The sequence below is a fragment of the Eublepharis macularius genome, chromosome 4 (genome assembly GCF_028583425.1).
Source record: "Eublepharis macularius isolate TG4126 chromosome 4, MPM_Emac_v1.0, whole genome shotgun sequence".
NCBI lineage: Eukaryota > Metazoa > Chordata > Lepidosauria > Squamata > Eublepharidae > Eublepharis > Eublepharis macularius.
Window position 1 is genome coordinate 167,289,239 of NC_072793.1, and position 27,588 is coordinate 167,316,826.

The 27,588-nt window shown below is 46.1% G+C and overlaps 1 protein-coding gene across 1 annotated transcript; it reads right to left on the bottom strand.

Moving 5' to 3' along the window:
• Positions 1–7,203: 7,203 nt before the first annotated feature.
• LOC129327780 (zinc finger protein 665-like) lies at positions 7,204–26,006 on the bottom strand. The gene is made up of 9 exons (XM_054976535.1): positions 25,871–26,006; positions 24,959–25,088; positions 23,775–23,867; positions 23,370–23,471; positions 20,962–21,602; positions 12,827–13,031; positions 11,179–11,271; positions 10,774–10,866; positions 7,204–8,700 (listed from the first exon to the last, which is right to left on the bottom strand). Exons 1-9 carry the CDS (start codon positions 25,949–25,951, stop codon positions 7,211–7,213), a joined length of 2,928 nt encoding a protein of 975 aa, XP_054832510.1. The 5' UTR covers positions 25,952–26,006; the 3' UTR covers positions 7,204–7,210.
• Positions 26,007–27,588: the final 1,582 nt, after the last annotated feature.

Genomic DNA, 27,588 nt, shown 5'->3' on the forward strand with positions numbered 1-27,588 from the left:
CTTTTAACTGAAGATGTTGGTGGTTAAACATAGGAACTTCTACACGCCAAGCAGATGCTGTACCATTGATCCACAGCCCCTCCTCTAACCCTGGACAAATAGAAATATTATTAGAAATTATTAGAAATATTGTTGCTCTTAGTGAGTGACTGAAGAATCGGCACTAAGCTGTAGAGATAGCTTTAGAAAGGATGTGGCAATGGAACTCAGTTGTTAAAAGGTGTGAATCAAGCATTTCATGGTTGAAACCTTAAGGTAAAATTAGTCCCCTGTGCAAGCACCGAGTCATTACTGACCCATGGGGGGACATCACATCACGATGTTTTCTTGGCAGACTTTTTATGGGGTGGTTTGCCATTGCCTTCCCCAGTCATCTACACTTTACCCCCAGGAAACTGGGTACTCATTTTACCAACCTTGGAAGGATGGAAGGCTGAGTCCACCTTGAGCCGGCTACCTGAACCCGGCTTCCGCCAGGAACACACTCAGGTCGTGAGCAGAGCTTGGGCTGCAGTACTGTAGCTTGCCACTCTGCACTATGACGCTCTGGTTGAAACCCTACCTCTGGTTTTAAAAAATCCTGTCAATGGCTTTAGGTCCCTACATCCCTTATTTGTAACATAGGAATAGTAATAATTCAAGCCTGCCTTACAGGGTTGTTGTAAGGATGACTGAGAAAGCATATAAAATACTTAGGGAAAACAGTGTGTTTCTACCAAGACAGATGTTACTCTTTGGAGGCACCTTCAGGAATTTCTCTGCTCCAGTTACTTTCCCTTAGGAATATATGGCTAAGTGAAGGCCGGAATGTTTAAGGCGTGTTGCCAAAGGTGTGAACCCTCTCCCCTGCCTCCAAGATCGATCGGATATGGTTGTTTAAAAGAGCTAATAAAAAGAATTTTTGCTCCAATTCATTGCTTTGTTTTTAAAGTTAACTGATTATACTGATAGATTTGCTTACCTTTCTGAGTTTAAGGATCAGCTCATGTCAACCATTGTAATAAATTTGTGAGTTAGTTTACGCATTAATTTGAATGGAAAAGTGAGCCAGAGGTTGTGAAACTAATTAAAAAGCTCAAATAACTGGGGGGAGGATGCATCTAACCCACTCCCCTCCTCTCCTGAAAAAATTTTACCTATGCAACTCTGCAACAAAGGATTAAAATCTGTCTTATATTATGTTGTGAGGGATGAAGAATTATCTGTTATCCATGTTTGGTTTCCTTTGAAGGAAAGTACACTGGAGAATTCCACCAGGCAACCAGGGCCGATTCCACACGACTTACCTGAACCCGGGACGTTGTGCTACGTTGCGGATCATGCCGGGGAAAACGCGAAATACCACGTTTTCTCGCGTGAGGTTTGCGTGACGTCGCGCAAAACTCACGTGAGAAAACGTGGTATTTCGCAACGTAGCGCAACGTCCTGGGTTCAGGTAAGTCGTGTGGAATTGGCCCAGCTCCTGGCAATTAGCTGTCCTTAAAGAAACATCTGCAGCTGTTACTTACTATTTGCATTTTCATTTGTCAAGTTCCTGACTCCTCCTAGTCCTCTTCTGTGTAGGCCAGGCCCTAGTGATAAATGGACCCCTCCACTGTTGCCCTTTCCAGGGGCATAACCATATGCATGGGGAGAACATGCTACAGGCATTCCCCCTGATTCATGCGTTTAGAATTTTGAAAGCAGCAGTGCGTAGATTTACCACTCAGAATAAGTGTACAGAGCAGCACTGGGGCATATTGTAAGGATGCTTTCCCCAGAGGCATGGGAAAACATAAGGACTGAAACAGCCTAATCTCACAGCAATATGTAGCTGTGCAGCTGTGGGCTTCCATGAAGTTGCCTTATACCAAGTCTGATCACCGATTAGTGTTGCCAGCCTCCAGGTGGTGGCTGGAGATCTCCCAGAATTACATCTGATCTTCAGGCAATAGAGATCAGTTCCCCTGGAGAAAATGGCTGCTTTGGAGAGCGGACTCTATGGCATCATACCCCACTAAGGTCCTTCCTCTCCCCAAACCCGGCCCTCTCCAGGCAACACCTCTCAGCTCTCCAATGGTTTCCAACCTCCAGGTGGCAGCAGGTAGCTCGAGATCTCCCAGAATTACAACTGATCTCCAGGCCCTAGAGATCAGTTTCCCTGCATAAAATGGTGGATTGGGGGGGGGGTGGACTTTATGGCACTATACCTTATTGAGGCCGCTCCCCTCACCAAACTCCACCATCTCCAGGCCCAACCCCTGCAAATCTTCAAGAGTTTCCCAGCCTGGAGCTGGCACCCTCATTACTGTGTAGGTTGCACACCACAAATCAATACGATCAATAGGATGAGACATCTAATAAGCAGTGTAATAAGGGTTGTTATTGATTTTTTTTTATCTACTGGCCATCCCCCCCTCTCCAGGTTAGGAAGTGGAGGTTAGTGGGTGGAGGCACCATTGGCTTCTTTTTTGTAACACGGGGGACACCCCCCCTCCCTCATTAACCAGCTCAGGACCCATAATTTCTTCCCTCAACCCAGAAAGGTCCTTAGAGAGACTTCAGACCTATATTTGAATTAAACCTCCCTCCAATTTCCTGCCCTGAAAATGGCAACTGCTAAGCTGGTGGACTGGTGCATGTGGGAGAATCTTGACCCCCAACGAGGCTCCAACGATGGATGGCATTTAGAAAGAAGATGGATTCTCCCTGGTGGAATTTGTTCAGCATAATCTTCAGATCTGGAGGAAGGTCAAAGTCAGACGTTGCTTCAAAGGCCCCCCCATCTGGGACCAGTACTGCCTTAACAAAAAGCACAGTGGATACGATTTCTTCACAGCTACCTCCCAAAACAGAAGAGTCCACTAAGAGAACTGCTGGACCTGGAATTACCTCAGCACAACTCCAATCACTAGAAGCCATTCACAAGTGTAATTTAAAATACAAGAGGGATGGGAAATCAAAGCAGGACATACACACACACATAAAGAACTCCAACTATACAACTTCAAGGGGGTCCCAAAGAGATGATGAGTCCTTTCTTGCAAGTCTCTTGCACTCCCTCTTTGCTGCAGAACGGCTGGCCCTCCAAGGTGATTCTACTGCTGCCCTGGGGGCCTCCCATCTCCCCTTTCCCCCTCAAAAATTCCTTTTTCCCTCAGAAATCTTACACACACACCCATCTCCAACAGAGGGTCACGTCAGGGGTCCCCAACCTTTAGGAGTCTGAGGGCACTTGGAATTCTGACAGAGGATGGTGCGTGCAATCACAAAATGGCAGCCATGGCTGGCAAAACCAACCACAAACAGCTGCCACTGATAGTAGCTCTTCAGAATTTCAGACAAGCTCTATTTAACAGGATGCCTCTTAAAATTAACATTGTTCCAAAATATTTTCTTGCAAACCCGCAAAAAAAAAGTATACAAATTGAGCTAAGAAATCCTCATCTGGCCGTTATCTGTCTTCATTTAACAGGCTTCTAACATGCTTATGCAAAAGGAAAAGACGGGGGTGGGGATTCTTCTCCTGGCTTCTTCTCCGTTCTAGATGAGCCCATGTCTCATGAACCCAGACATTTTCAGCCTGCACTATTTCTTTTAATACTAATGGTACTGAAGGGCTGATGAGAGCTCATTGCATGTGTGATTTGTATAGTAAGAGAGAGATTTTGGCCAAGTTTTGATAAGAACATAAATGCTTTTTGAAAAGCAATCAAAATTTGATGATGTGATGTTGTTATCAACTTCCCCTCAAATTACAAAAATATATTCAAATTAAGTCTCTAATTCAAATTGGTCTCTAAGGTGCTACTGGACCTGTATCTTGTTCTTCTACCACAGACCAACACAGCTACCTGCCTGAAACTATATGCAAACTGGAAAAATTAGAATTAGCTTCAAATGAGATGCGGGGAGAAGGTACACATCACTGCCTGCCAGCCAAGCCTCAATCATGAGAAGCAAAAGGGCATCCGGGTGGAGGGGAACTTGGCTGGAGGACGATGTGGGAAGGGGGATCCCATAAGCTTCCCTGCTAAGGGAGTACTCCTTCCCGCCCAACCCAAGGGGCCACAACACCAGCTCCTGCAATCACAGATGCATGAGAAGACTCCTGGCTGGAGTGGGTGAGGGAGGAGAGGCAGAAGCAAGCAAGGCAAAAAGTCAGAGCAACCAGCTCTTGTTGAGGAAGGAAGAATGCTTTTGCCTGCAGCAGGAACCTCACCAGTAACCTTGGAAGCCGCTTGGAAGAGTCTTGATGGGTGGAGCCTTTAGAAATGTTCAGTATGCAAAACATTTTGTATCCTTTTTTTTGGTTGCAAAATACCAGTCCTTTTACTGTCCCTTTCCCACCTTTTTTGCAAAAGACATCTCCTGTACCCTTTCACGCAGCTTCTTTATGCACATATATAGCCTTCAACATGGTAAGGCGTGGAGAGGGGGAGTGCAAAAGCTGAGCAGGACAGGGAGCCAATAAAGCACCCAAAATGCTACTATGAAGGATAAGACCAAAATGGGGGCTGGCAGAAGGAACCATGGAGACCAGAAGAAACAACGTCGCTATTGTGGTTTTGGCAAGAAAGGGACAGGAAGACCATCATTAGGTGGTGTCTCTTGAAGCAGGCAAAATGGTGTGGGTCTTAGAGAAAATGCCTTGAGGGTGATAGCAACAAACAAGCAGGTTAGAGGGCCGCATAGAAAGAGCTTGGGGGGCCCGCATGTGGCCTGCAGGCCACAGGTTGGGGAACCCTGATCTCGTCCTATGAAAAGATATTGAGGGGGGGGGACTGTCTGAATGTGCAATAAAGGGAAGAACAAAAATTATACTTTTTCTGTCCCAACAAGAAGACAGAGCCTGTGGTTTAGGATTCCTTGAAAACTGGGTGCGGGTGTGTGTGTGTGTTCCTTGCCTAGTTCCAAGTTGATGTCTAATTTCCAAGGGTGGCCAAACCCAAACTGCTGAGCAAAAGAGCCCCTTTTATACTTTTTGTCTGTTGGACCTTGGAAAATCCAGGTTTGGGTAGCACTAAGAGGGACTGCTGAGATACTGGAGTAGGGAACTTAATAGAATTAAAACGAAAAACTGGGACTTGATAGAGACTGACCTAGTTCATAGGGCTGCCAATTCCTCGATGGGGGCGGGGGATCCTCCACACCCAGTCTCTGCCCCCTGCTCCTGCACACCTGGCTAGCGGGAGGAAAAGGCCCAGGGAATGGGCCGAGGAGGCAAAAAACTTCGCAGGCCAGAGTGCAGTGGGTACGCCCCTGGCAGTCACAATGATGTGACTTCTGAAAGTGATGCCATCACGGCCGCCAGCAGACATGCTGCCACACATCCCAGCAAGTGCCAGGTCCCCTCCTGCCATGGGGAGGGTAAGGGGACCTGGCAACCCTGCTAGTTCATGACCTGTTTTTATGGGCAAGGCAGTATACCTACCTTAATTCTGGGAAGAATTCATTCGTTTTCTGCTCTAGGAGGGGAATGCACCATTCGCAGGTACCAGCAATTAAAGTAATTTATTTCATTTATACCCTGCATATTGCCATAATGGGGACCCAAAACGTTTTACAACATTCTCCTGTCCTCCATTTATCTTCACAACAACCCTGTGAGGTAGGTTAAGCTGAGAATGTGTAATTGGCCCAAGGTCAAGCTCCCAAAAACAGAGTACGGTGGGGAGAAACAACAAAACCTAATCCAAAGAAACAGATTAGGTAACCAAAAAAGTTTGAGCGAGAAAGCTCCAAAACTGCATCAGTGGAGAAACCAAAGTAAAATATACTTTAATAACAATGAAATATATAGAACACTAAACAACACATCACATCTAAAAACAGTTTTTTCCCAATACTAAATGATTTCCCATCCTTCAATTTAGCCTCACAACAACCCTGTGAGGTAGGTTAGTCTGAGTGTGTATGACACCCGTCCAAAGTCACCCAGCAAGCTTTCATGGCAGAGTGGAGGTTCCAACCTGGGCCTCCCACATCCTAGCCCAACACTATTTTTGTTTTATTATTATATTATTGGTTTCCAGAAACTGGGCTATATTTGTATGTGACATAAAACAATGTCCTCAATAGACAAGAGAATTATTCTGCTTAAACGCAGAAAGAGTTAAATAAGTATAAATGAGAAACTTCTGCTTCGGGGGAAACTTCAGACAGCTGTGGACTGAGTAACGCAATCTGTAGGAAGGAACCCCCTAAATTCGCCAAGAGACAACCCCTCCCCGCAAAGTAGCCCTGTTGAATTCTACATTTAAACCAGAAGGCATTAATATCTTCCAAGCAAAGATCCAATATGTTTCTCTTTTTAATTACCGTCTGTGTTGTTCTGATGTTGAAGCAAAATTCAGTGAGGTAGGCGATGCGTGATACTTAAGAGTGCATTACTACCCCAAGGTCACCCAGCAAGCTTCCTTGGCAGAGTAGGGATTCGAACCCAGGTCACTTGCATCCTAGTCAGGTACTCTAACTACTACATCACTATGGCTCTATTCATTCCCTTTGGATTTTACCTCCAACGCTCAAGAAACTGCTAGGAAATGTCAGCAGGCACCATAGCAACCTCAGGCATAATGTTTGTAATTAATGGCCCACCCCAAACTGAGCGATCTTCTCTCCGAACTGGATGAGATGCAAGAAATATGGAATTAGAAATTTTAAAACTAACCAGCAGTGCTTGGAAGTGGAGCTGAGGCAAGATGGGAAAGGGGATCCAATGAGTGAAATCACACCTTTTGGAGCACAGATTTACCTTATATATTTTTTTAAAACTTTGTAATGGGTGATATATCAGTTTCTATTTCAAGGCCCAAAGTTTCCTTCAAGGGTAGGAACATTTGGTGAGCCAGTTTGGTGTAGTGGTTAAGAGCGCGGGACTCTAATCTGGAGAGCGAGGTTTGATTCCCCACTCCTCCACTTGAAGCCAGCTGGGTGACCTTGGGCTAGTCACAGTTCTCTGGAGCTCTCTCAGGCCTACCCACCTCACAGGGTGTTTTGTTGTGGGGAATAATAATGGCATGCCTTGTAAACCACTCTGAGTGGGCATTAAGTTGTCCTGAGGGGCGGTATATAAATTGAATGTTATTATGTTATTATTAACATTTCTGGTAAAAACAGGCATTTACACAATTTCTCTGTATTGATCCTCATATATACAGCAACAGATCAATGAGAACAGCTCTTGCTACACTCAGCATTTAGACAGCTTCTCCCCTGTGGGAACACTTCAATGTGAAGTTTTCTCCCTAGTGTGAGTCCTTCGGTGTCGAGTAAGATTTGCGCTATGACAGAAACTCTTCGCACACACCAAGCATTTGTATGGTTTCTCCCCTGTGTGAATCCTCTGATGCAAAGTAAGGCTGTCTGTTGAACTGAAGCTCTTCCCACACTCCAAGCATTTGTATGGCTTCTCCCCTGTGTGAATTTTCTGATGGATAGCAAGCCTGTCCTTCCGACTGAAGCTCTTCTCACACTCCAAGCATCTATAGGGCTTCTGCCCTGTGTGAACGCTTTGATGTTCAACGAGGCTTCTATTCTGACTAAATGTTTTTCCACATGCCAAGCATTTATATGGCTTCTCCCCTGTATGACTCCTCTTATGTTTATTAAGGTTTGATCTGAGAGTAAAACTCTTGCTACAATCAGAGCATTTATATGGAGTCTCTCCTGTATGAACCTTTCGATGCAAAGTAAAGTTGGATTGGTGACTGAAACTCTTTCCACATTCCAAGCATTTATACGGCTTCTCCCCTGTATGGATCCTCTTATGTTGATTCAGGCTTGATTTCTCGGAAAAGCTCTTGCTACAATCTGCACATTTATACGGCTTGTCCCCAGTATGAATCCGTTCATGAGCAGTTAAGTATGCACTGTGAGAGAAACTCTTCCCACATTCCAAGCATTTATATGGCTTCTCCCCAGTGTGAATGCGTTGATGTGAAGTAAGGCTGTCTCTCCGTCTAAAGCGCTTTCCACATTCCAGACATGGATACGGTTTCTCACTTGTGTGAAGCATGTGATGTAATGTAAGGTTAGAGCTCTGATTGAAGCTCCTCCCACACTCCAAGCATTTATAAGGCTTCTCCCCTGTGTGAATTCTCCAGTGTAATGTAAGGTGTGTGCTTCGACTGAAGCTCTTCCCACACTCCAAGCATTTATATGGCTTCTCCCCTGTGTGAATCCTCTGATGTACAGTTAGGTCAGAATTATAAGAGAACTTCTTCCCACACTCCAAGCATTTATATAGTTTCTCCCCTGTGTGGATTCTTTGATGTGCTATAAGGTTTCTATTCTGACTAAATCCCTTTCCACACTCCAAGCATTCATATGGTTTTTCCTCTCTGTGCGAACTTTTATATTCAGCAAGGATTGCACTATAACTGAAGCTCTTTCCACACTCCATGTATTTATGCAGGTTCTCACCTGACTGGATTTTCTGATCTTCCTTATTATTAGCTTTGTAAGTGGACCCTTTCTTGTTCTCAGGGCACTTAGTCCTCTTCTTTGCTTTCTGTATTTTGTCTTGTACTGGGATCTGATGCAAGTTTCTGTCCTGACAGGTAATCAATTCCTTATTCTGTTTCCATTTTGCATCTCTTTTTCTTCTCCGGTGTCTTTTGGCTCCCTCTCGATTCCTAGGGTCCAATTCTGCCTTGTTTCTTTCTGCAGACATCCCTCCTGCATCCTTCTCATTCTCCATCTTCCAGTCATCTCCTGCTGGAACATATGAGACAGAAAACAAATAAGACCCCTGGGAAAAAGCACTGAATAGTAGGGACACTGATTAGCAAATGACTCTGCAGAGAGAAACAAGCCAGGAAAAGCCCCTTCAATCTCTGCCCAGAGGCCTGGGCCTCCTGGAAGGGGACATGGAGATGACCAGTGTAGAGGGCCAATGCAGGCAGGGAGTGGAAGGGATTCTAGGTTTTTGTTAAGTTTCTTTGCTCTTGAGACCTCAAAAGAAGAGCAGCCAGTTCCTAAACATTCACCTTCATTCCTTTTCTGTTTTTTACTTTCCTAGAAGTGCACTTTCTCTCTCTGTTCACAATTTTTAATGGTAGTTTGAATAAAGACTGAGTAGCTGTGCCTTGGGTTGCCATCCTCTTTGGTGGTGGCTGCGTGGAGGTCTCCAGGAATTACAATGGGTCCTTCAGAGGGTGCACTCTATGGCATCATACCCTACTGAGGTCCCTCCCCACTTCAAAGTCTTCCCTCCCTGGGCTCCAGGAATCTCCCATCCCGGGGTGAACAACCCAAGCTCTGCCTCCTAACAAAAGAGCTGCAGCACTATCACATGAAGCAACAGCCTCAGACACCCTTTCCCGGCAAAATCAGATTTGTAACAAACATCATAGCCTACCTTTCTCCCCAGTGGGATACTAAGTGGATTACAATTATCCTCTCCACCCTTTTATCATCACAACAATCTGGTGAGGTAGGCGCGGCTGAGAGTGCATGATTGGCCCAAAGTCAAGCAGCAGCCTTCTGTGGCAGAGTGGGGATTAGAACCTGGATCTCGTTGATCCTAGTCTCCCACACTAAGCATGGCTGTGACATCTCAGGTGTTAGGGCCCCCCACCCACCCCGTCCCATGTTTTTTCACAGAGGGGATAGTTTCTGCCTCCCAGTCAGTGCTGCCAGCACTTTTCTGGCTTCTCATGAGGGAATCTCTAATTCCATTTCAAATGGCAGAGGGAAATTGTGGAGCTAATCTGTGTCAGGATGGTCCAATTCCTTTCAAGTTTGCCATGGCAACTCCCACAATCCTCCTGGATCCAGTATCCAGTTGTGTGGCTCATAACTTTATTTGTGGATAAGTCACGCCTGCCACAGACAGATGGTTGGATGGACTTTTTTCTATAAGTAAAAGAGAGAGGGAAGGATTGTCTACAAATCAGTCTGACAGAGTTTCTGAACAGAAACTGTTTATGGAGAAATGTTTTAGTTGTAGGAATGTGCAGCTGGCCTTCTTGTGCTTGAAATCTTGAGAGCCCCTTGGAGGTGCTCCCCACTTCCCCAGTTGTAATGGAGTCCAAATCCTGCCCCTTTTAATCACCAGCTGAAAAAGCAAACATTTCCAGACTGTCTGGTGACCATGTGCGCCTCTCAGCATCACAGATTCTAGAAAGTTATTTCTGGAACAAATTGTCTTAAATACAGGCAGATCATTTTCCTTCTTCAGGTGATCAGGAGGGGAATCTGCCCTCCTCCAAGGACCACAGCCGCATCAAAGGAAGATGTGGGGACTCAAGGAAGAGTTGGGGGATATGTGGTCACAGAGAGAAAAAAACTGAAGCCCTCCTTCCAGTCCCCTCTCCCACTCTCTCCTGTTTCTACTTCGTTCTTGCCTTCCTTCTGCTGTGGCTCACCTGAACTGGCAGTTTTCAAGAGGAGGCTGGATGAATACTTGTCAGAGATGCTTTAGGCTGATCCTGCACTGGGCAGGGGGTTGGACTAGATGGTCTGTATGGCCCCTTCCAACTCTATGATTCTATGATTCTATGACCTGCCTCTCTGTTCTCCTCACCCGTAGCCCTTCAGCTGAGGGAACCAAATGCCAAACCACTGATTACCGCTCCAAGAGGAACCACTCCCAAGAGGAACCCTGACTGCTTCCTTCTCCCAGCACAGGAAATTAACGGGGGGCATAGGGAAGGCCTTTCATTCCCAAAAACATCTGAAGGCAGAGGATGGTCCAGTGTCCCTTTGCTCCTTGTTGGCTCTGGGGAGGGGGCTGCAGCCGCCCAAGTGCTCTGCTGTTGCACAAGATCCACACATTAAAGAAAGTACCTGCTGGCAGGTCTCCTTCCTGGACAAACTGCTCCTGCTCTTTCACTAGGCCAAAGATGTGGTCGTCTTTGGGAACTGGAGCTCTTTCTGCCACTGAAGAAAAAAAATCAAGGGAAACGGACCCTTATTTTCTTAAATCTTCAAACAGTTTTGTTGGGTTACTTTCTTTACTTATGTGGGGGGATTTGAATTTTTGGACCTAACTTACAGAGAGTCAGACCAGAAGGGTCTTTCGCAGAAAGTCCTACATAAGAACCGTTAACTGGAAATGAGGGAGGCTGAACATGGGACCTCTTACATGCAAAGCAAGCCCCCCCGAGCTTCAACTCTTGGTCACGGGAGATAGTTGTGATATGTGATATATACAGAGGAAGAAACCAGACCTGCATCTGGGGGCAGATGTACCTGCAGAGCTTCCCAGTTCTTCAGACCTCTGGAGGAGGAACTTTTCCCTTGGATGCAGCTGAGAATCGAGAAAAGGCCCCGGGACCCACAGTCCTTCAAGGGAGAACAGACAACAACATGGAGGGACTTAGTTACTCCAAAAATGTTTACAGGCCAAGAATATGCCTAGACATGTTTTGGGTGGGGAAAGCTCCAAGAGTCTTGTCCTGAAATGAGGAAAAAGCAAGAACCAAGCTGTAAACAGTCACAATGGTAGAATGACAGAGGAGAAGGGTGGGAGTAGACTTTTAAGAACTGGGAAGTCCTCTCAAGGCAAGGAGAGTAGGAAGGGGTCCTGTCAGGGGACCAGAGATTGAAGCTGGAGGAGGCCAAAGTGCCCGTTATTGTTCTTCCAAGCTAACAGAGATTCCCTGAACTGCGGAACAGTGAGGGGCCTCCATCCCCCCATGCTGAGCCCACTGAATGTTCTCATGCTCTCAGAGAAGGTGTATGTGGACCTGGTCTGTGCATGGCTTTGCTCCCACAGGCACCTACACCGAGCTGGCCAAGGAAGAACAGCGGATTACAACAAGGAGCCTTTCTTCCTCAACAATCCTCCCCCATCCCCTGGGGATCCCACGGCAGCCTCTTCTTCTTGGCTCCTCTACCCTGCAATAGCGCCTCCTGCCTGCACGCCACATTGACCTCATGCGTCAATACAAAGATGCGATTCTCCCCACCCTTTCCAAGATGTTGCCTGGATGTTTCCAGGGGTGCCTCAGCAGGACCTGAGGCAGAGGTTTTTTCCAGTCCTGCTCCCAAAGTTCCTCCTGTCCGAAACCCCTTTCATTTCCCTTGGATCAGATGAGAGACTTTCAACCCTCCCTGCCACTGAGCGGTGGCACCTCCTCCTGCTCATGTGGATCCCCCAATCCAGTTTCTAGCCTCCTCCCCTGCGTTCCTCAACCTCTGGTGCCCAAGCAAAGGATTAGGGGATAGCCAATGCACAACGGCTGGGGAAGAAAAATGGAGTTGCAGGGACTTGCTAGGATGCATGGAAATAGGAATAATTTTAATGCATTCACGCTGAGGCACTGTAACACATGTAGATGGAAGTGGTACATTCTCTCCTCTATGACAGATGAGAACTTATCTTGAAATCAGAGAGGCCTTGGAACATGTACCCCTTCCTTTCTCTTCCTTATCCTACTACATAATTGGGTGTGTTCGAGACGACTCACCCCCACCTTGCCTCCAGCACCCTGCTGCTGACTCCTTGCCCACCATCAGTGCCTTCCTCGCGCCTCCAGCCACCCAGCGTGCCCTGCTGCCGTCTCCCCTCACCCACCACCTCTGCGTTCCTAGTGCCTCCAGTCACCTGGCACACCCTGCTGCTGTCTCCCTTCGCCCACCCCCATGGCGCTCCCCGATGCCTTCTTCCCACCCCCACCCTCGTTGTGTGCTCTGCTGTGTTCGGGGCTGAACTGGGCTGCTGCCTGGGAAGCTCCTCCGGCAGCACTTCTGTGGCTCCAGCCTAGGGTTGCCAGTTCCAGCTGGTGGCTGGTGGAGGGGACAATGCCTGGCCCACCTGTCCTTTCTACAGCCCGTTGTATTGTTTCCCCATAATGGGCTTTGTTACTAGTTCATGATAAAAGGGAAAAATCCTTACCCACAGAAGCTGCAGACTCATAATTTTCATACATGACTTCCCAGTACAGAGCTCTTTGGTTCGGATCCAGTAGAGCCCATTCCTCCTCCGTGAAGAACACTGTCACCTCTTCAAAGTACACTGGAGGACTCTGAAAGGAAAACATCTCCATTTTATCATCTCTTTTATTCCTGAGCATTGACGGGAAAGGCCTGATTTCTAGCAACTAGTAATATCATGGAGGGAAAATACAGACTACATTAGAGATAATCATTTTTTTTTTCAGATTCTGAAGATACTGTCTTGCACGTTTCAGTCTCAAGATACATTTTCACGCAATGATTCTGCTTTAAACAGCTTTCCCTGGGGTTAAATATCATTGTAGCTTCTGGGTCTTCCCCCTTTCTTAAGAAACCTAAAATCTATTCAGACCAAACTGTGTTCCTTTAAAGGGAGTGGAGCACAGAACTGAACCACTAACACGCTGCATCTTAAGTTTCTAACTATTTGTGCTTTTTGCAATGACTGCAGTGTGTGCTGCCTATCCTTGAACTGTAACTAAGCCACCACATCTCAAAAGATTTGGGGTCAAAAGAAAAAGAAACATGCTGCAGACAGGCTTCTGTATCATGAGGGGAGAGGATGGCTGGATGTCAGGTTTAAAGGAACAAATTCGAAATTCGAATTCGAAATTAGAATCTTCTTGGGCCAGTTGTATGGGATGAAACTCATCCAGGTGCATTAAGATGCAAGCAACCTGTGTGCAAAGATCTTCCCCTGGAATCCCCTCTCTCTTTGTTCCCCATGAGCTTCCCTCCCTCCAACCAGCTTTTTCCTGATCTTTCATTCAGTTCCACCACCCAAATTCTTGCACAAGATCTCTTTGGGGGGAAATCAACAACTTGAATTTACCTTTCCTTCAAAGATGCAAAAGCCAAATTCTCCCTTCAAACGGGAAAAACACGGTAGAGGAGAGGCCCTGTTTAATTCCATATTCCCCTAGAAATTGGGAGGGGGGATTAAGGGGGACGGCAACGTTTTCCCAGTTCCCTTAACTCCTCTACTGTGCCAAGAAAATCCTAGATGGGCCTCTTTCCAGCTCGCCGTGGCTTCTGGGAAACGTAGTTCCCAGTTCAAGAACAAAATGCAATAATAAATCCTGAAGGTTTCTCGTTCCCCATCAGCTACCTGGGGTCTTCGGGATCCCTTCCATCTTGAACCCTCCTCCCTTATTAATCTGAAGTATTCCCTTGGGCAATGTATGCAAGGGGACACTGCCAGCGAATGTAGCTGCCACCAGCATAGATGGCTTTAAAGGGGGCTTAACAGATTCGTGGAGAAGAGGTTCATCGGCAGCTGCGAGCTCTAGTGACTAAGCGGAACCTCCATATTCAGAGGTAGTCAATCTCTGAATCCAGTGAGAGGCAGAACAGGGTCGGGGGGGGCACATTGGTGTGAATGTCCTTTTGTTGGCCCTGCAAAATAACTGGTTGGCCACTGTGAGATAGGATGCTAGACTTAGGGTTACCAACATCCAGGTGGGGCCTGGAGATCTCCCAGGATCATACATTATTGATAAAGTACACTGTAGGGTTGCAGGCTACAGATGGAAACCCCTGGGAGCAATTATAGGATGGGAACTGGCATGTGACAATGGTGTGCTAACATCACTTCTGGTGAAAAGCAGAGGTGACATCACGGAATACTCTTGGAATTGAAAAACTCAATGCCCTCCTCAGAACAGAGTCAGGGGTTGTTGTCACTTGAAGCATGTAGTTGGTATTGGCTAAACTTACATTTTACTTTGCTTGGACTAACCACCTTAATCCTTTCAGATAACTTTTGCCCATGTTGGGGGGATGCTGTTGAGAAGAAACTACAACTATGAGTTCACTTCCCTAGTTTTATATCATCTTGCTTTCTCAGGAGCTAAATCAATAATTAAACAAATGAATTCTGGGAAGACACAAAACTCTGACCTGATACCTGCGGAGCTATTTAAAATAAATCCAGATTGGTGGGTGGGGATTCTGGCACTAATATTTACACAAATGAATGAGACAGGAATGATGCTCTTTTCGTGGCGACATGCAATAATTGTCCCCATCCACAAAAAAGGTAATCCAACAGATCCAAATACTTACCAGCCTATAAATTTACTACCAGCGGTGGGCAAATTTTATGTTGCCATGCTATATCAGAAGTTACTTTCCTGGAACGAGTACTTTCCCTTACTTTGAGAATGCAGTTCTCACAATGTGGTTCTGGCTGAATCCATCCCCCAAACCAGACCTTCCTTCAAAGACCCAGTACAAGAGATTAAGTCCAAGGTTTGACAGTTATCATGTGTTGGGCTCATCGCCATTAAAAAGAGGCCCAGAGCAGCCAAAAGGCTACAAAATCCTGGGCTGGCTACTCAGCATGAACGTTGAAGTTGCCCAGAAGAATTAGCTTAAGTGTCTCCATCACCGAACTCGAGAGCACCTCTGCCAACTCAGGGTCTCTGCTAAGGAACTAGGCAGCAGGTGAAGAAGCAGAATGACTAATGGGGTGTACAAAATGAAACAAATGAGCCAGAAATACACCTGGAAGTTGCGGTTTCATTAAAGAGGTTTCCCAAATGATGGCCTTCTCTGCCTGCCCAGACATTTTTTGCTGCTTCTGGCCCCATACCACTGTGGGTTTTCTTCGGAATTCTGCACATGCAACTCCCTCTTCATGTTTCAATGCAGAGTTTACAAGGTTTCTCTACATATTTTCTGCATGTGCTTATTCTCTGATTTTTTTTCTTGATGCCATTTCAAGTCAGCTTTTTCAATTGTGTAGAATATTCCTTTCGTCTTTTCCCCTTCTGCCCTATGTTCCGCCCCACCCCTTGCAGAACACTTCTCACTGATTGGTTCTCCATCTTCATCTCGGCTCTTCTCTGGGAAGCAGTTTGGTGTAGTGGTTAAGAGTGTGGGACTCTAATCTGGGGTTTGGTTCCCCACTCCTCCACTTGAAGCCAGCTGGGTGACCTTGGGTCAGTCACAGCTTCTAGGAGCTCTTTCAGCCCCACCCACCTCACAGGGTATTTTGTTGTGAGGATAATAACAACATACTTTGTAAACCGCTCTGAGTGGGTGTTAAGTCATCCTGAAGGGCATTATAGAAATCGAATGTTGTTGTTGTTGTTATTCCCTTCATCCTCCTTCCCTGTTCTCCCCTTCCTTTCCAAAGACATGCCTTTTTTGGAAGAAAACTTCATGATGTTATAATGTTGTTGTTATTGCAGTGCCGGTTTGACACCCCCCCCCCCCAGTGACACCTCTACCTCCCAGTTCTGGGTCAGCCCAGGCAGGGCTCTCCAGTTTGGAACGTGGGGAGGGGGGCATAAATCCTAAACAAAAATATTTACTCGGAGCATGACTATTGGGTATTTTTTTAAAACCAAGCATAATGATGTTATAATATAATGATGTTATAATATCACTATGATGTTATAACATCATAATGCTTGGTTTTAAAAAAATACTTCTCTGCTCCCATTTAATTCTAGAGTAAGGATGGCTGAACAGCAGGCTTCGATCATTTTAGGAAGGGTGCCTGAAGATCGTGGTCAATTTGAAGTGACAAGCGATGAAGTTCTAGGACTGCTAGGCAAAATGAAAACTAGTAAGTCTGCAGGTCCAGAAGGCAAACACTCAAGGCTTAGCAAGCAACTCACATCTGAAACGGAAGGTTTACTAAACCAGGCTATGTCACATGTCACCAAAATCAGCACCAAAGGACTGGAAAGCAGCAAATGTCACACCAAAGAGGCCCTGAGGGAAGCCAGGGAATTGCAGGCCAGGAAGCCTAATTTCTCTTCCAAGTAAATTAGTAAAAATTGTTATAAAAGAGAGAATTATAAAGCGCATCAAGGGACAAAACCTACTGAGGGAAAATCGGCATGGCTCCTGTAAAGGGATGTCCTGCCTCAACAACATTTTGGAGTTCTTTGGGCAAGTTAACAAGTTATTGCTTGGACTCCAAGAAGGCTTTTGACAGAGTACCTCACCAAAGACTTTGCAGTCATGGGATAAGAGGGTGTATGATTTATACATTGTTAAATACCAGGAAGCAGAGTGTAAGAATAAATGGACAGTTCTCATAACGCAGGGAAGTGAGCAGTGGGGCGCATCTGTGCTGGGGCATTACAACTTTGGTGGTTCTAGTCTCAAACCCTTTCTTAATAATCACCAACGTGTTCTTTGCCTTTTTCACCACTGTCCCACACTGAGTTGACATTTTCATTGAGCTATCTGCTACATCCCCAAGGTCTCTTTCAATCCCATTCTTAGTCAGTTCAGTCCTTCAGCATATATTTACAGTTAATATAAAATTAATTAGTAGGGGACCTGGAAGGACTTGGGGGGGACGACCTCATTTTCCCTTCTCTCACTATGCCCTTTTCCCCTTCCCTGAAATCCCCTGTAGCCTCTCCCCCTTTCCTGCTTCCTCCTCTCCTTCCCGCCAGCCAGCCAACATACCTTTATTTGTACCTCCTGCCCATGTCTTCAGTTTTCTTGCCTTCCCTCCTCTGGTACCACCTTCCAGAGAAAACAATGGTCCAATTCTGTGGTGCTGGCTGCTGGGTCAGGGCCAGGTAGGCAGTGAGGGATCCACAATGACTTCCAGGGGCATCCTGTATCCCTCTCCCCACTATTTCCTCTTACCCGCCTCCTGGCAACCCACTTTTCTCACCAATCCTACCTCCTTCTCTCTGTCCCATCCACTCACAAACCCACCTGCCTTTTATTGACCCCCATCTTCAGCTATATTTATTAGCTATTGACTTTATTTATACCCTGCTTATCTCTACAACAGGGACTCAAAGCAGCTTACATCGTTCTCCTCCATCTTTTCCTCTCAACAACCCTGTGAGGTAGATTAGACTGTGAATGTGTAATTCAGCCCAAAGTCAAGCCCCTCAAAAGTGGAGTGGGATGGGGGATAACAACAAAACCCAGTCCAAGGAAACAGATTAGCCAACCAAAGGCTCCAAAAATGGCGAAGTAAAAGTATAACCACAATGAAATATATTCACCACTAAACAACACGTTTCCAATACTAAAGAGCCAATGAACCAATATATGCTGTCAATACATTAATCTAACAATATGACAAGTGCTTACCACAACTAGTGATGAAGAACAACCAACATGTTTATCACATACTCAGTTAATCCAAAACACCAAACGTGCTTCTGCTTTTGCCTTCTTCAGTGGTGTTAATGTATTGCACATTAAAAGTCACAACTTATCTCAAACTGAAAATGCGGATTAAGTACAAACGACATGAGGCATGCACTATGGCTTGCAGGAGCTGATAACCCAGTCCTCCTGTTGGATAAGCAGGTCGCAGCGGTGCCAGAGGTGCCTTTCACCAGCTTTGTCTGATTAGTCAGCTGAGGCCCTTCATGGGCCGAAATGATCTTGCCACTTCAGTACATGCCCTGATATTATTTAGATTAGAGTGCAATGCACTCTGCACGGGGCTGCCCTTGAAGATTGTCTGGAAGCTTCAGTTGGTACAGAATGCTGCAGCCAGAAGGCTGACTGGAGTGAGTCATAGGGACCATATCACCAGGGCCGGCACCACCACTGAGGCGGTGAGGCAGGCGCCGCAGGCAGAGGCACGCACCATGGAGCTGGCGTGTCTGGCCCATGGCTGCTGCAGCTGGCTAGCCCCGCGCGACCGCTGCCACCACCACACGCCCCCGGCTGGGTGCAGCAGCCACGGGCTAGGCATGGCAGGTGGCTGGGGCGGCGTGCGGAGCGCAGGCAGCCTCCGCACGCTGCCCCAGCCACCTGCCAGCCAATGGCCCCGGCTTTTGCAGCATGATGACGTCATCACAAGATGACATCATCACGCAGTCCGGGGGCACGCGCACGTGGGGATCACCACGGGCACCAGAAACCCTGGTGCCAGTGGTGCATATCACTCTAGTCTTGTTCCACTTTCTCTAGCACCCAGATTGTTTCCAGGCCCAATTTAAGATGCCGATATTGGCCTGTAGAGCCCAATACGGCCTTGGACCAGCACACCTTAAGGACTGCCTTCTCCCATATGAACCTACCTGTTTGCTCTGGTCATCTTCGAAGACTTTGCTTTGGGTGTCCATGCCATATGAGGCCAGACAGGTGGCAACCCAAGAAAGGACCTTCTCAGAAGTGGCACTAAAACTTTGGGACTACGTCTCCAGGGAGATTTGTTTGTTCCCTTCTATTGCTGTCTTCTGCTTGCAAGTGAAGACTTCTTTAATTTGTTTGGCACACCCCCAATAATTGTTATTGGTTTTCCTCCCTGTTCTTTGAGTTGTGTGTTTGTGTGTTGATTTGCTTCTTACACTATTTTAAATGTTTTAAATTTAAATGGGTCAAAGATGTTGTTTTAATTTTTTTATTGTTTTAATGTTCTCCACCAGGGGGACTCTATTTGTGTAGAAAGGCAGCATACAAATGTTTCTAATAAATAAAAATTAAAGCAACAGATTTGCACACATCCTATAGAACAATGGGGGGAAAGGAAGAAAGGGAAGGAAAAGGCCTGTTAAATTAAAACATGAAAACAGTCAATTAACATTCACAATATAATGAACAGTTATGCATATTGATCAAAAAGATCTGCTCATATTTCATAGATGTCCTTTCATGAAAAGCAAATGTTGCCAACTTCCAATCAGGTTGAAAACTGAAGGAATTCTTGGATTCTGTATTTATATGCTAGACCTTTGAAGGCAAACCTAAGAAAAATGGTTTAATGCAGATTTATATTCATAGAAGAATAAAATACATTACCAAAACAGAATCAGTAGAACAATATATTCTATATGGCATCAAACAGTGTCCTTGACAGACTAGAGTTTGGTATAGTGGTTAAGAGTGCAGGACTCTAATCTGGAGAACCGGATTCGCTTCCCCACTCCTCCACATGAAGCCAGCTGGGTGACCTTGGGTCAGTCACAGCTTCTAGGAGCTCTCTCAGCCCTGCCCACCTCACAGTTTGATTGTTGTTGTGGGGATAATGATAACATAAACCTTAAGAATGAACAGAGCATGGTTTCCAGTTCTGAAAAACACCAGGCTAACAAAACACTCAATACCCGACAATAGCCCTGCAGAGAAGATTAGCACATCAAGCACCAATCCATATGCAAAAGAACCTCCTCAGGACACAGTGAAGCCTCCCGCCATTAGCATTCCACACCCTGGGAAACTCTTACAGGATGACTCAGCTCAACCCCACCCCTCCTGAGTAGATATAAATGACCTGCCAACATCTTTTCCACACTGTGACACTGAGAGATCTCTGACTTTTGGTGCTACACCTCTGAAGATGCCAGCCACAGCTGCTGGCGAAACGTCAGGAACTACAATGCCAAGACCACGGCAATACAGCCCGGAAAACCCACGAGTCCAATTTAGTTCTTCATTTAAACCATAAAGCATCAGTGTATTCAAAATGAAGATCCAACATGCTTCTCTTCTTAATAATAACTGGTGTCATTCTAATGTTAAGGCCAAAATCTTCTCTACAAAAAACTCTGTGAGGTAAGTTAGGCTGACAGCGTGACTGGTCCAAGGTCACCAAGCAAACTTCCATGGCAAAGTGGGCATTCAAACTTAGGTCTTCTAAGTTCAATAAGAACAGTCTAACCATTACACCACTTAGGCTTTATTCAGCCCCTTTGGATTTCATCCCCAGGACTCCAAAAACTGCCAAGAAATATCAGCAGGCCAAACAGCATCCATAGGGACCATGCTTAGAATGGATGTTCTAGGCTTCTAGTCCAAGAAAGATCTTTCCCAAAATACTCTCACCAAATCATGGCGTGCCCCAAACTGAACAATCCTCTCTCCTAACTAGTGGAGATATGGATGATCTGAAATTAGGATTTTTATAACTATCAGTGTGCTAGGAAGTGATTCTATATGCTAAGATGGCTGTATTTTAATCTGCATAGATATTCCCTTCTGACTCTTACAACTGGACAAAAGTGAGTTGACTCTAGCATAATTTGTATTCATAAAAGCATTTTTTTCAAGAAAGCTTTTTGTGGTAGGAACATCCTCATACACAAAGTGACACCAGATTTATGAGAAAAACTCTTGCTACACTCTCAGCATTTAGACGGATTCTCCCCTGTGAGAACGCTTCCTTCGGTGAATAGCAAGGCTGTCCTTCCTACTGAAGCACTTCCCACACTTGAAGCACTTATATGGTTTCTCCCCTGTATGAATCCTTCGATGTTTAGTGAGGCCACCACTGTAAGAGAAGCTCTTCCCACACTCCAGGCATTTATATGGCTTCTCCCTTGTGTGAATCCTCTGATGCACAGTAAGGCTACCATTCTGAGAGAAGCACTTCCCACACTCCAAGCATTTATATGGCTTCTCTCCTGTGTGAATCCTCTGATGCACAATAAGGCTGCCATGCTCAGAGAAGCTCTTCCCACACTCCAAGCATTTATGTGGCTTCGCCGCTGTGTGAACTTGCTGATGCAAAGTATGGCTGTCCTTCCGACTGAAACACTTCCCACACTCCAAGCATTTATATGGCTTCTCCCCTGTGTGAATCCTCTGATGTATAATTAGATGGTCAAACCGAGAAAAGCTTTTTCCACACTCCAAACATTTATATGGCTTCTCTCCTGTGTGAATTCTCTGATGAAAAATAAGGCTGTCTCTCCGACTGAAGCTCTTCCCACATTCTGAGCATTTACATGGCTTCTCCCTGGTGTGAATCCATCCTGGCTCCTTCTTGCTCTTGAGACCTCAACAGAAGAGCAAATAGTTCCTGAATGCTGAACTTCATTTTTTTCTCTTATTACTTTACTAGAAGTGCACCTGCTATCTCACTTATGATTTTTAATGGTAGTTTACAGAGATCAGTTCCCCTGGAGAAAACAGCTCCTTTGGACAATGGACTCTATGGCACTAGCCCTGCCCCCCTCAAACCCTTCCCTCTGGGCTCCACTCCACTCTCAAATCTCCAGGAATTTCCTAACCTACTGTGGACAAACATAGGTCTGCCTACTGAGAAGATTTGCAGCAAGATCACATGAGGCAACAGCCTCAGACATCATCCTTTTCTAGCAAACTATTAAGTAAAATTAGATTTATAACAAACATTTCAGCCTGCCTTTCTTCCCAAGTGGCTTACGTTATTCTCTCCCCCATTTCATCCTCACAAAAGCCCTGTGAGATAAGTTAGGCTGAGAATGTGTGCCTTGCCCAAAGTCATCCAGCAAACTTCTGGGGCAGAGTGGGGATTTGAACCTGGATCTCCTTGATCGTACTCTCAATTTCAAACCACAACCCCACACAGGCTCTGACAGGTCAGGGAAGTGGCTAAACCCCATGTGGTTTTTTTTTACATAGGGGATATTTTCCAGACTCCCAGGCAGTGCTGCCAGCACTTTTCTAGCTTCTCATGAGTAAATCTCTGCTCCCATTTCAAATAGCAGAGGGATGTTGTGGAGCTAATCTGGGCCAGGATTTTCCCATTTCTTTCAAATTTGGCATGGCAACTCCCTTGCTCATCACGAATCCAGTGACCAGTTTTGTGGGTTACAGCTTTATTTGTGGATGGGTTATTCCTGTCACAGTCAACTGCAGCTTCCAGTGAAATGGAGTGGGGCAGAATTCTGGAGATCAATTGGACCACTCCCCTTGCCCACTCTCTTCTGCTTCTACCTCATTCCCATTCTCCTGTCTTCCTTCCACTGTAGCTAACCTGCCTCCCTCTTCTCCTGACCTCTAGTCCTTCAGCTGAGGGAATCAAATGCCCAACCATTGACAGCTGCTCCAAAGTTTCCTGCACCAAGAACCACCCTGATTACTTTCTTCTCCCAGCACAGGAAATTAATAGGGAAGGCCTTTCATTCCCAAACATTTCTGAAGGCAGAGAACAATCAGGGCCCCATGGTCCCTGTTAGCTCCATGGAGGGGTGTGTGTGCAGCCACCAAGCTACTCTCCAGATGCACAACAGCCTGCTCAGAGCTCTCTAGCCTGAGGGTTCCATAAGGTGCCTTCCAAATGGATGCCCTTGTGTTCCCTTCTGGAACTGAGGATGGGAATGATGCAGAAACATGGCAGCACTCAGGCTTTGTGTGAGAGACAGAAAACTTCCCCTCAAGCAACACAACTTCTCTCTTCCCATCATCCATTAAATTGGCTGGGGGGAAACCCAGTGGTGGCCAAAGCAAGAGTTCCTTCTCTTCAGCTAAACCTCTGCTGCTAAAAGTCTGGCCTGTCACTTCTGCTCCGCCCTCCTTTGGCAAATACTCCCTGGTTGCACATCTATACAGCCCTCTTCTTCTCCATTGCTTGGAATTTCTGCCCCTTTAAAAAGTGAAGGGAGAAACAGGTGCTTCAGTCCTGACTAGAAGGTATGCACATTAATCCGGAAAGGTTCATGTCCTCACAAGAGTGCCATAGAAGAAAAACTCATAGCAGTATACAACAATCGTTCCTGGCTGAAATTATAGTGGATCCTAGTTCTCAGACCCTGAACACATCCAGACATCCAAAGAAGTACCTGCTGGTAGCTCTTCTTCCTTGTAGACCTGGAAAAACCCCTGTTTCTTTTTCACTAGGCAAGAGATGTGGTCATCTTTGGGAACTGGAGATCTTTCTGCGACTGAAGAAAAAATCAAGAAAAACTGAACATTTTTTTTCTTACATAATCTTCAAATAATCTAGTTTTGATGTGTTACTCACTTTACTTATGAGGGGGGATTTGAATTTCTGCACCAGAAAAGTCTTTCCCAGAAGGTCCTACCAGAGAACCATTCACTGAAGATGCTGGAGGTTGAACCCAGGACTCCTGCATGCAAATCAAGAGCCCACAAGCTCCACCTCTCACTCAGAGCAGTTGGTTGAGATAGGGTGAAGTCATCACTACAAGTGGAGGAGAATGAAACCAGACCTGCAGCTGATGTACCTGAAGAGCTTCCCAGTTCCTCAGACCTCTGGAGGAAGAGCATTTCCCTTGAGTGCAGCTGAGAATCAAGGAAGGGTGCTGGGACCCAAAGTCCTTCAAGGGAGAACAGATGCAAACATGAAGGGATTTAGTCACGGCAAGAATGTTTATGCGCCAAGAATGTGCCTAGACATGGTTTTTCAGTGGGGGAAGCTACTCACATGATTCTTGTCTTGAAATGAGGGGGGGGGAAACAAGTACCAAGTTGAAATCAGACACAATGCTGGAAGGAATGGGAAGAAGAGGAAATTGCGGGATGGGGAAGTAGATTTTTAACAACTGGGAAGTCCTGTCAAGATGATGGAGTAGGAGGAGGCCCTGTCAGGAGATTCAAGCTGGAGGAAGCCAAAGTGCCCATTATCGTTTTTTTCAAACTACCAAAGAGAGGCTCCCTGTACTGCGGAATAGTGAGGGGCCTCCATTCCCCCATCCTGAGCCCACTGAATGTTCTTACGCTCTCGATATCGGCCTGGTCTCTGCTCCCTCAGGCACCTACTCCGAGCTGGCCAAGGAGGAACAGAGTGTTACAAGAAGAAGCCTTTCTTTCTCAACAATCTTCCCCCATCACCTTCTGCAGCCTCTTCTCCTTGGCTTCTCTACTCTGCAATAGCATCTCCTGCCTTCACGCCACACTGACCATGTGGGTCAATACAAGGGTGATATTTTCCCTGCCTTTTCCAAGATGTTTCCTGGTTGTTTCCAGGTGGTGGCACTGCCAGGCCCGAGGCAATGTCTCTTCCAGCCCTGCTCCCAAAGATCTTCTGGTTGGAAATGTTTTTCACTTCCCTTGGATCAGATGAGAGACTTTCAACACTCTCTGCCCTGAGCTGTGGCACCTCCTTTTGCTTGTGTGGATCCACCAATCCACTTTCTAATCTCCCCCCCCCAACACTCCTTCACTCTGGCACATAAGCAAAAGACTACAGGATAGCCAATGCATGTCAAAACACAAAGGCTTTGGAAGAAAAATGGACCTGCAAGGATGCATTCTGTTATTTGAAGGCCGTGCAGCACATGTGGATGAAAGAGGTACGCTCTTTCCTCTGTGACAGAAATGAGCTTGTCTGGAAATCATACAGGGCAAAGGAAAAAGTTCCTCCCTACCTTCACTACACGTATTCATGATAAAAGGGAAAAATCCTTACCCACAGAAGCCGCAGATTCATAATTTTCATGCATGACTTCCCAGTACAGAGCTCTTTGGTTCGGATCAAGTAGAGCCCATTCCTCCTCTGTGAAGAACACAGTCACCTCTTCAAAGTACACTGGGGGTCTCTGAAGGGAAAACACCTCCATTTTATCATCTCTTACTATTCTTGAGCATGTAGCTGAGAGGCCTGATTCCCAAAAACTAGTCATCATCACACGCAGAAAAAAAAAGCATATTACACAAGTTAGCAGCATTTTTTTTCAGATTCTGAAAATACTATCTCGCATGTTCCAGTCTCAAAGTACATTTTTGCACAATGATTCTTTGTCTGAAGAGGTGTTCTGTGCTACTCTAAAGCCTGCATCAAGTTGGAACTAAATATGATTACTATGTCTTTGTTCCATTTTTTCCCTGACCAAAGTTTAATCCTTTGAAGGGGAAAGGAGGGATCGAGGGTGCAGAACACCAAGCACAAACATGCTGCATCTTAGACGTTTCTAAATATTTGTGCTTTTTGCAATGGCTGCAATCTGCGTTGCCTATCCTTGAACCGTAAGTAAACCAAAGCATCTCAAAATATTTGAAAAGAAAATGAAACGTGCTTCAGGCAGAGTTCTGTATTATAAGAGAAGAGGGTGATTGGATGTTATGTTTAAAGGAATAAAGGGGATCATTCAAAATTAGAATCTACTGGGGCTGCTTGCGTGGAACTTATTCAACTGCATTAAGATGCAAGCAATCTGTGTGCAAAGACCTTACCCCAGAAGTCTCTCTCTCTTTATTCCCCACGGGCTTCCTTCACTCCAATCGGCTCTTTTATTATCTTTATCTTCCCCCAATTCATACATAACAAACCCCCACCCCAATTCTTGCACAAGATCTCTTTGGGGTGAAATTAACAACTCACCTTTCCTTCAAAGATACAAAAGCCAAATTCTTCCTTCAAACGGGAACAACACGGTAGAGGACAGTCCCTGTTTAGTTCCATATTCCACTAGAAATTTGGGGGTGGGGGGAGAAAATTAAGGGGGTGGGAGGCCTTAATGTTTTTCGGTCCTCTTAACTCCGCTACTAAGCCAAGAAAATCCTAGACGGAACGTCCTCTGGTTCGCGGGTGGTTCTGGGAAATGTAGTTCCCATCTCCAGAACATAATGCAATAATAAATCCTGACGATTCGGGCAAAAATGGTTTCTCGTTCCCCGTCAGCTGCCAGGTCATTTCGGGCTCCTTCCAAAATTTACCCCCCCCCCCCCATTTGAAGGTATTCTCATGGGGAACTGGTCTCTTTTGCATTGAGATACGCTGTCAAGAGAACATAGCGGCTGTGGCCACCAGCGCAGACGGCTCTAAAAGGGGATTAGGCAGGTGCATGGAGGAGAGGTTTATCAGTGGCTAGTAGCCATGGTGGCTAAAAGAAACCTCGCAGTTCAGAGGCAATCAACCTCTGAATACCAGTGCGAGGAGGCAACGTGGGGGAGGGCATTGCCCTATCTATCCTGTTGCTGGCCCTTCAAAGTAACTGACTGGCCACCGTGCAGGACATTGGTTTGCTAACCTACCGGCGGGGCCCAAAAACTTCCCAAAATTACACCTTATATACAGAGGGGAGGGTTGCCAGGCTGCAGTTGTCAAACCCCAGGCACAAGTGGTGCACAACTAGACGTTGAGGGCTGGCAGACCCCCGTGACAATGGTGAACAGACGTCCAAAGTGACATCATGGAATGCCCTAGAATCAGGGCTTTTTTCTGGGGAAAGAGGTGGTGGAACTCAGTGGGTTGCCCTTGGAGAAAATGGTCACATGGCTGGTGGCCCCGCCCCCTGATCTCCAGCCAGAGGGGAGTTGAGATTGCCCTCCACGCTGCTGGCACAGAGGGCAATCTCAACTCCCCTCAGTCTGCAGATCAGGGGGCGGGGCCACCAGCCATGTGACCATTTTCAAGAGGTCCCGGAACTCCGTTCCCCCTGAAAAAAAGCCCTGCCTAGAATGCTCTGGATGGGATAGGCGCAACTTGAAGCATGTAGCTGGTAGCTCTATGCTACTAGCTATAACTTCAACTCTCTTGGACTAACACCCTTAATCCTTTCAGATAACTTTCACTCAGGTTGGGCAGATCATGTTGAGGTAGGCTTGCCAGCCTCCAGGTGATAGCTGGAGATCTCCCAGAATTACAACTGATCTCCAGGCAAGAGAGATCAGTTCCTCTGGAGAAAATGACGTCTTTGAATGGTGAACGCTATAGAATTACACCCCACTGAGGCCCTGCCCCTCCCCAAACCCCACCCTCTTCAGACTCCACCCCCAAGTGCTCCAGGAATTTCTGAACCTGGACCTGGCAACCCTATGTTGAGAAGAAACTATGGGCCAAGCTACACATGACAAATGACACTTGAACGGCAAGTGGACTGAGTGGAGGGCAAGTGAACAGGGAGAAATACACTTGCCGTTCAAGTGTCATTCGTCATGTGTAGCTTGGCCCTATAACTTTATGGGTGCACTCCTTATGCCATTTTGGTTCTTGGGAGCTAAAGAAATAATTAAACAGCAAATTGGGGAAATGGCCCGTAAAAATGCTGGAGCACAAGGACATTCCTACTTGGTGGTAGGGAACCACCACCAAAATTT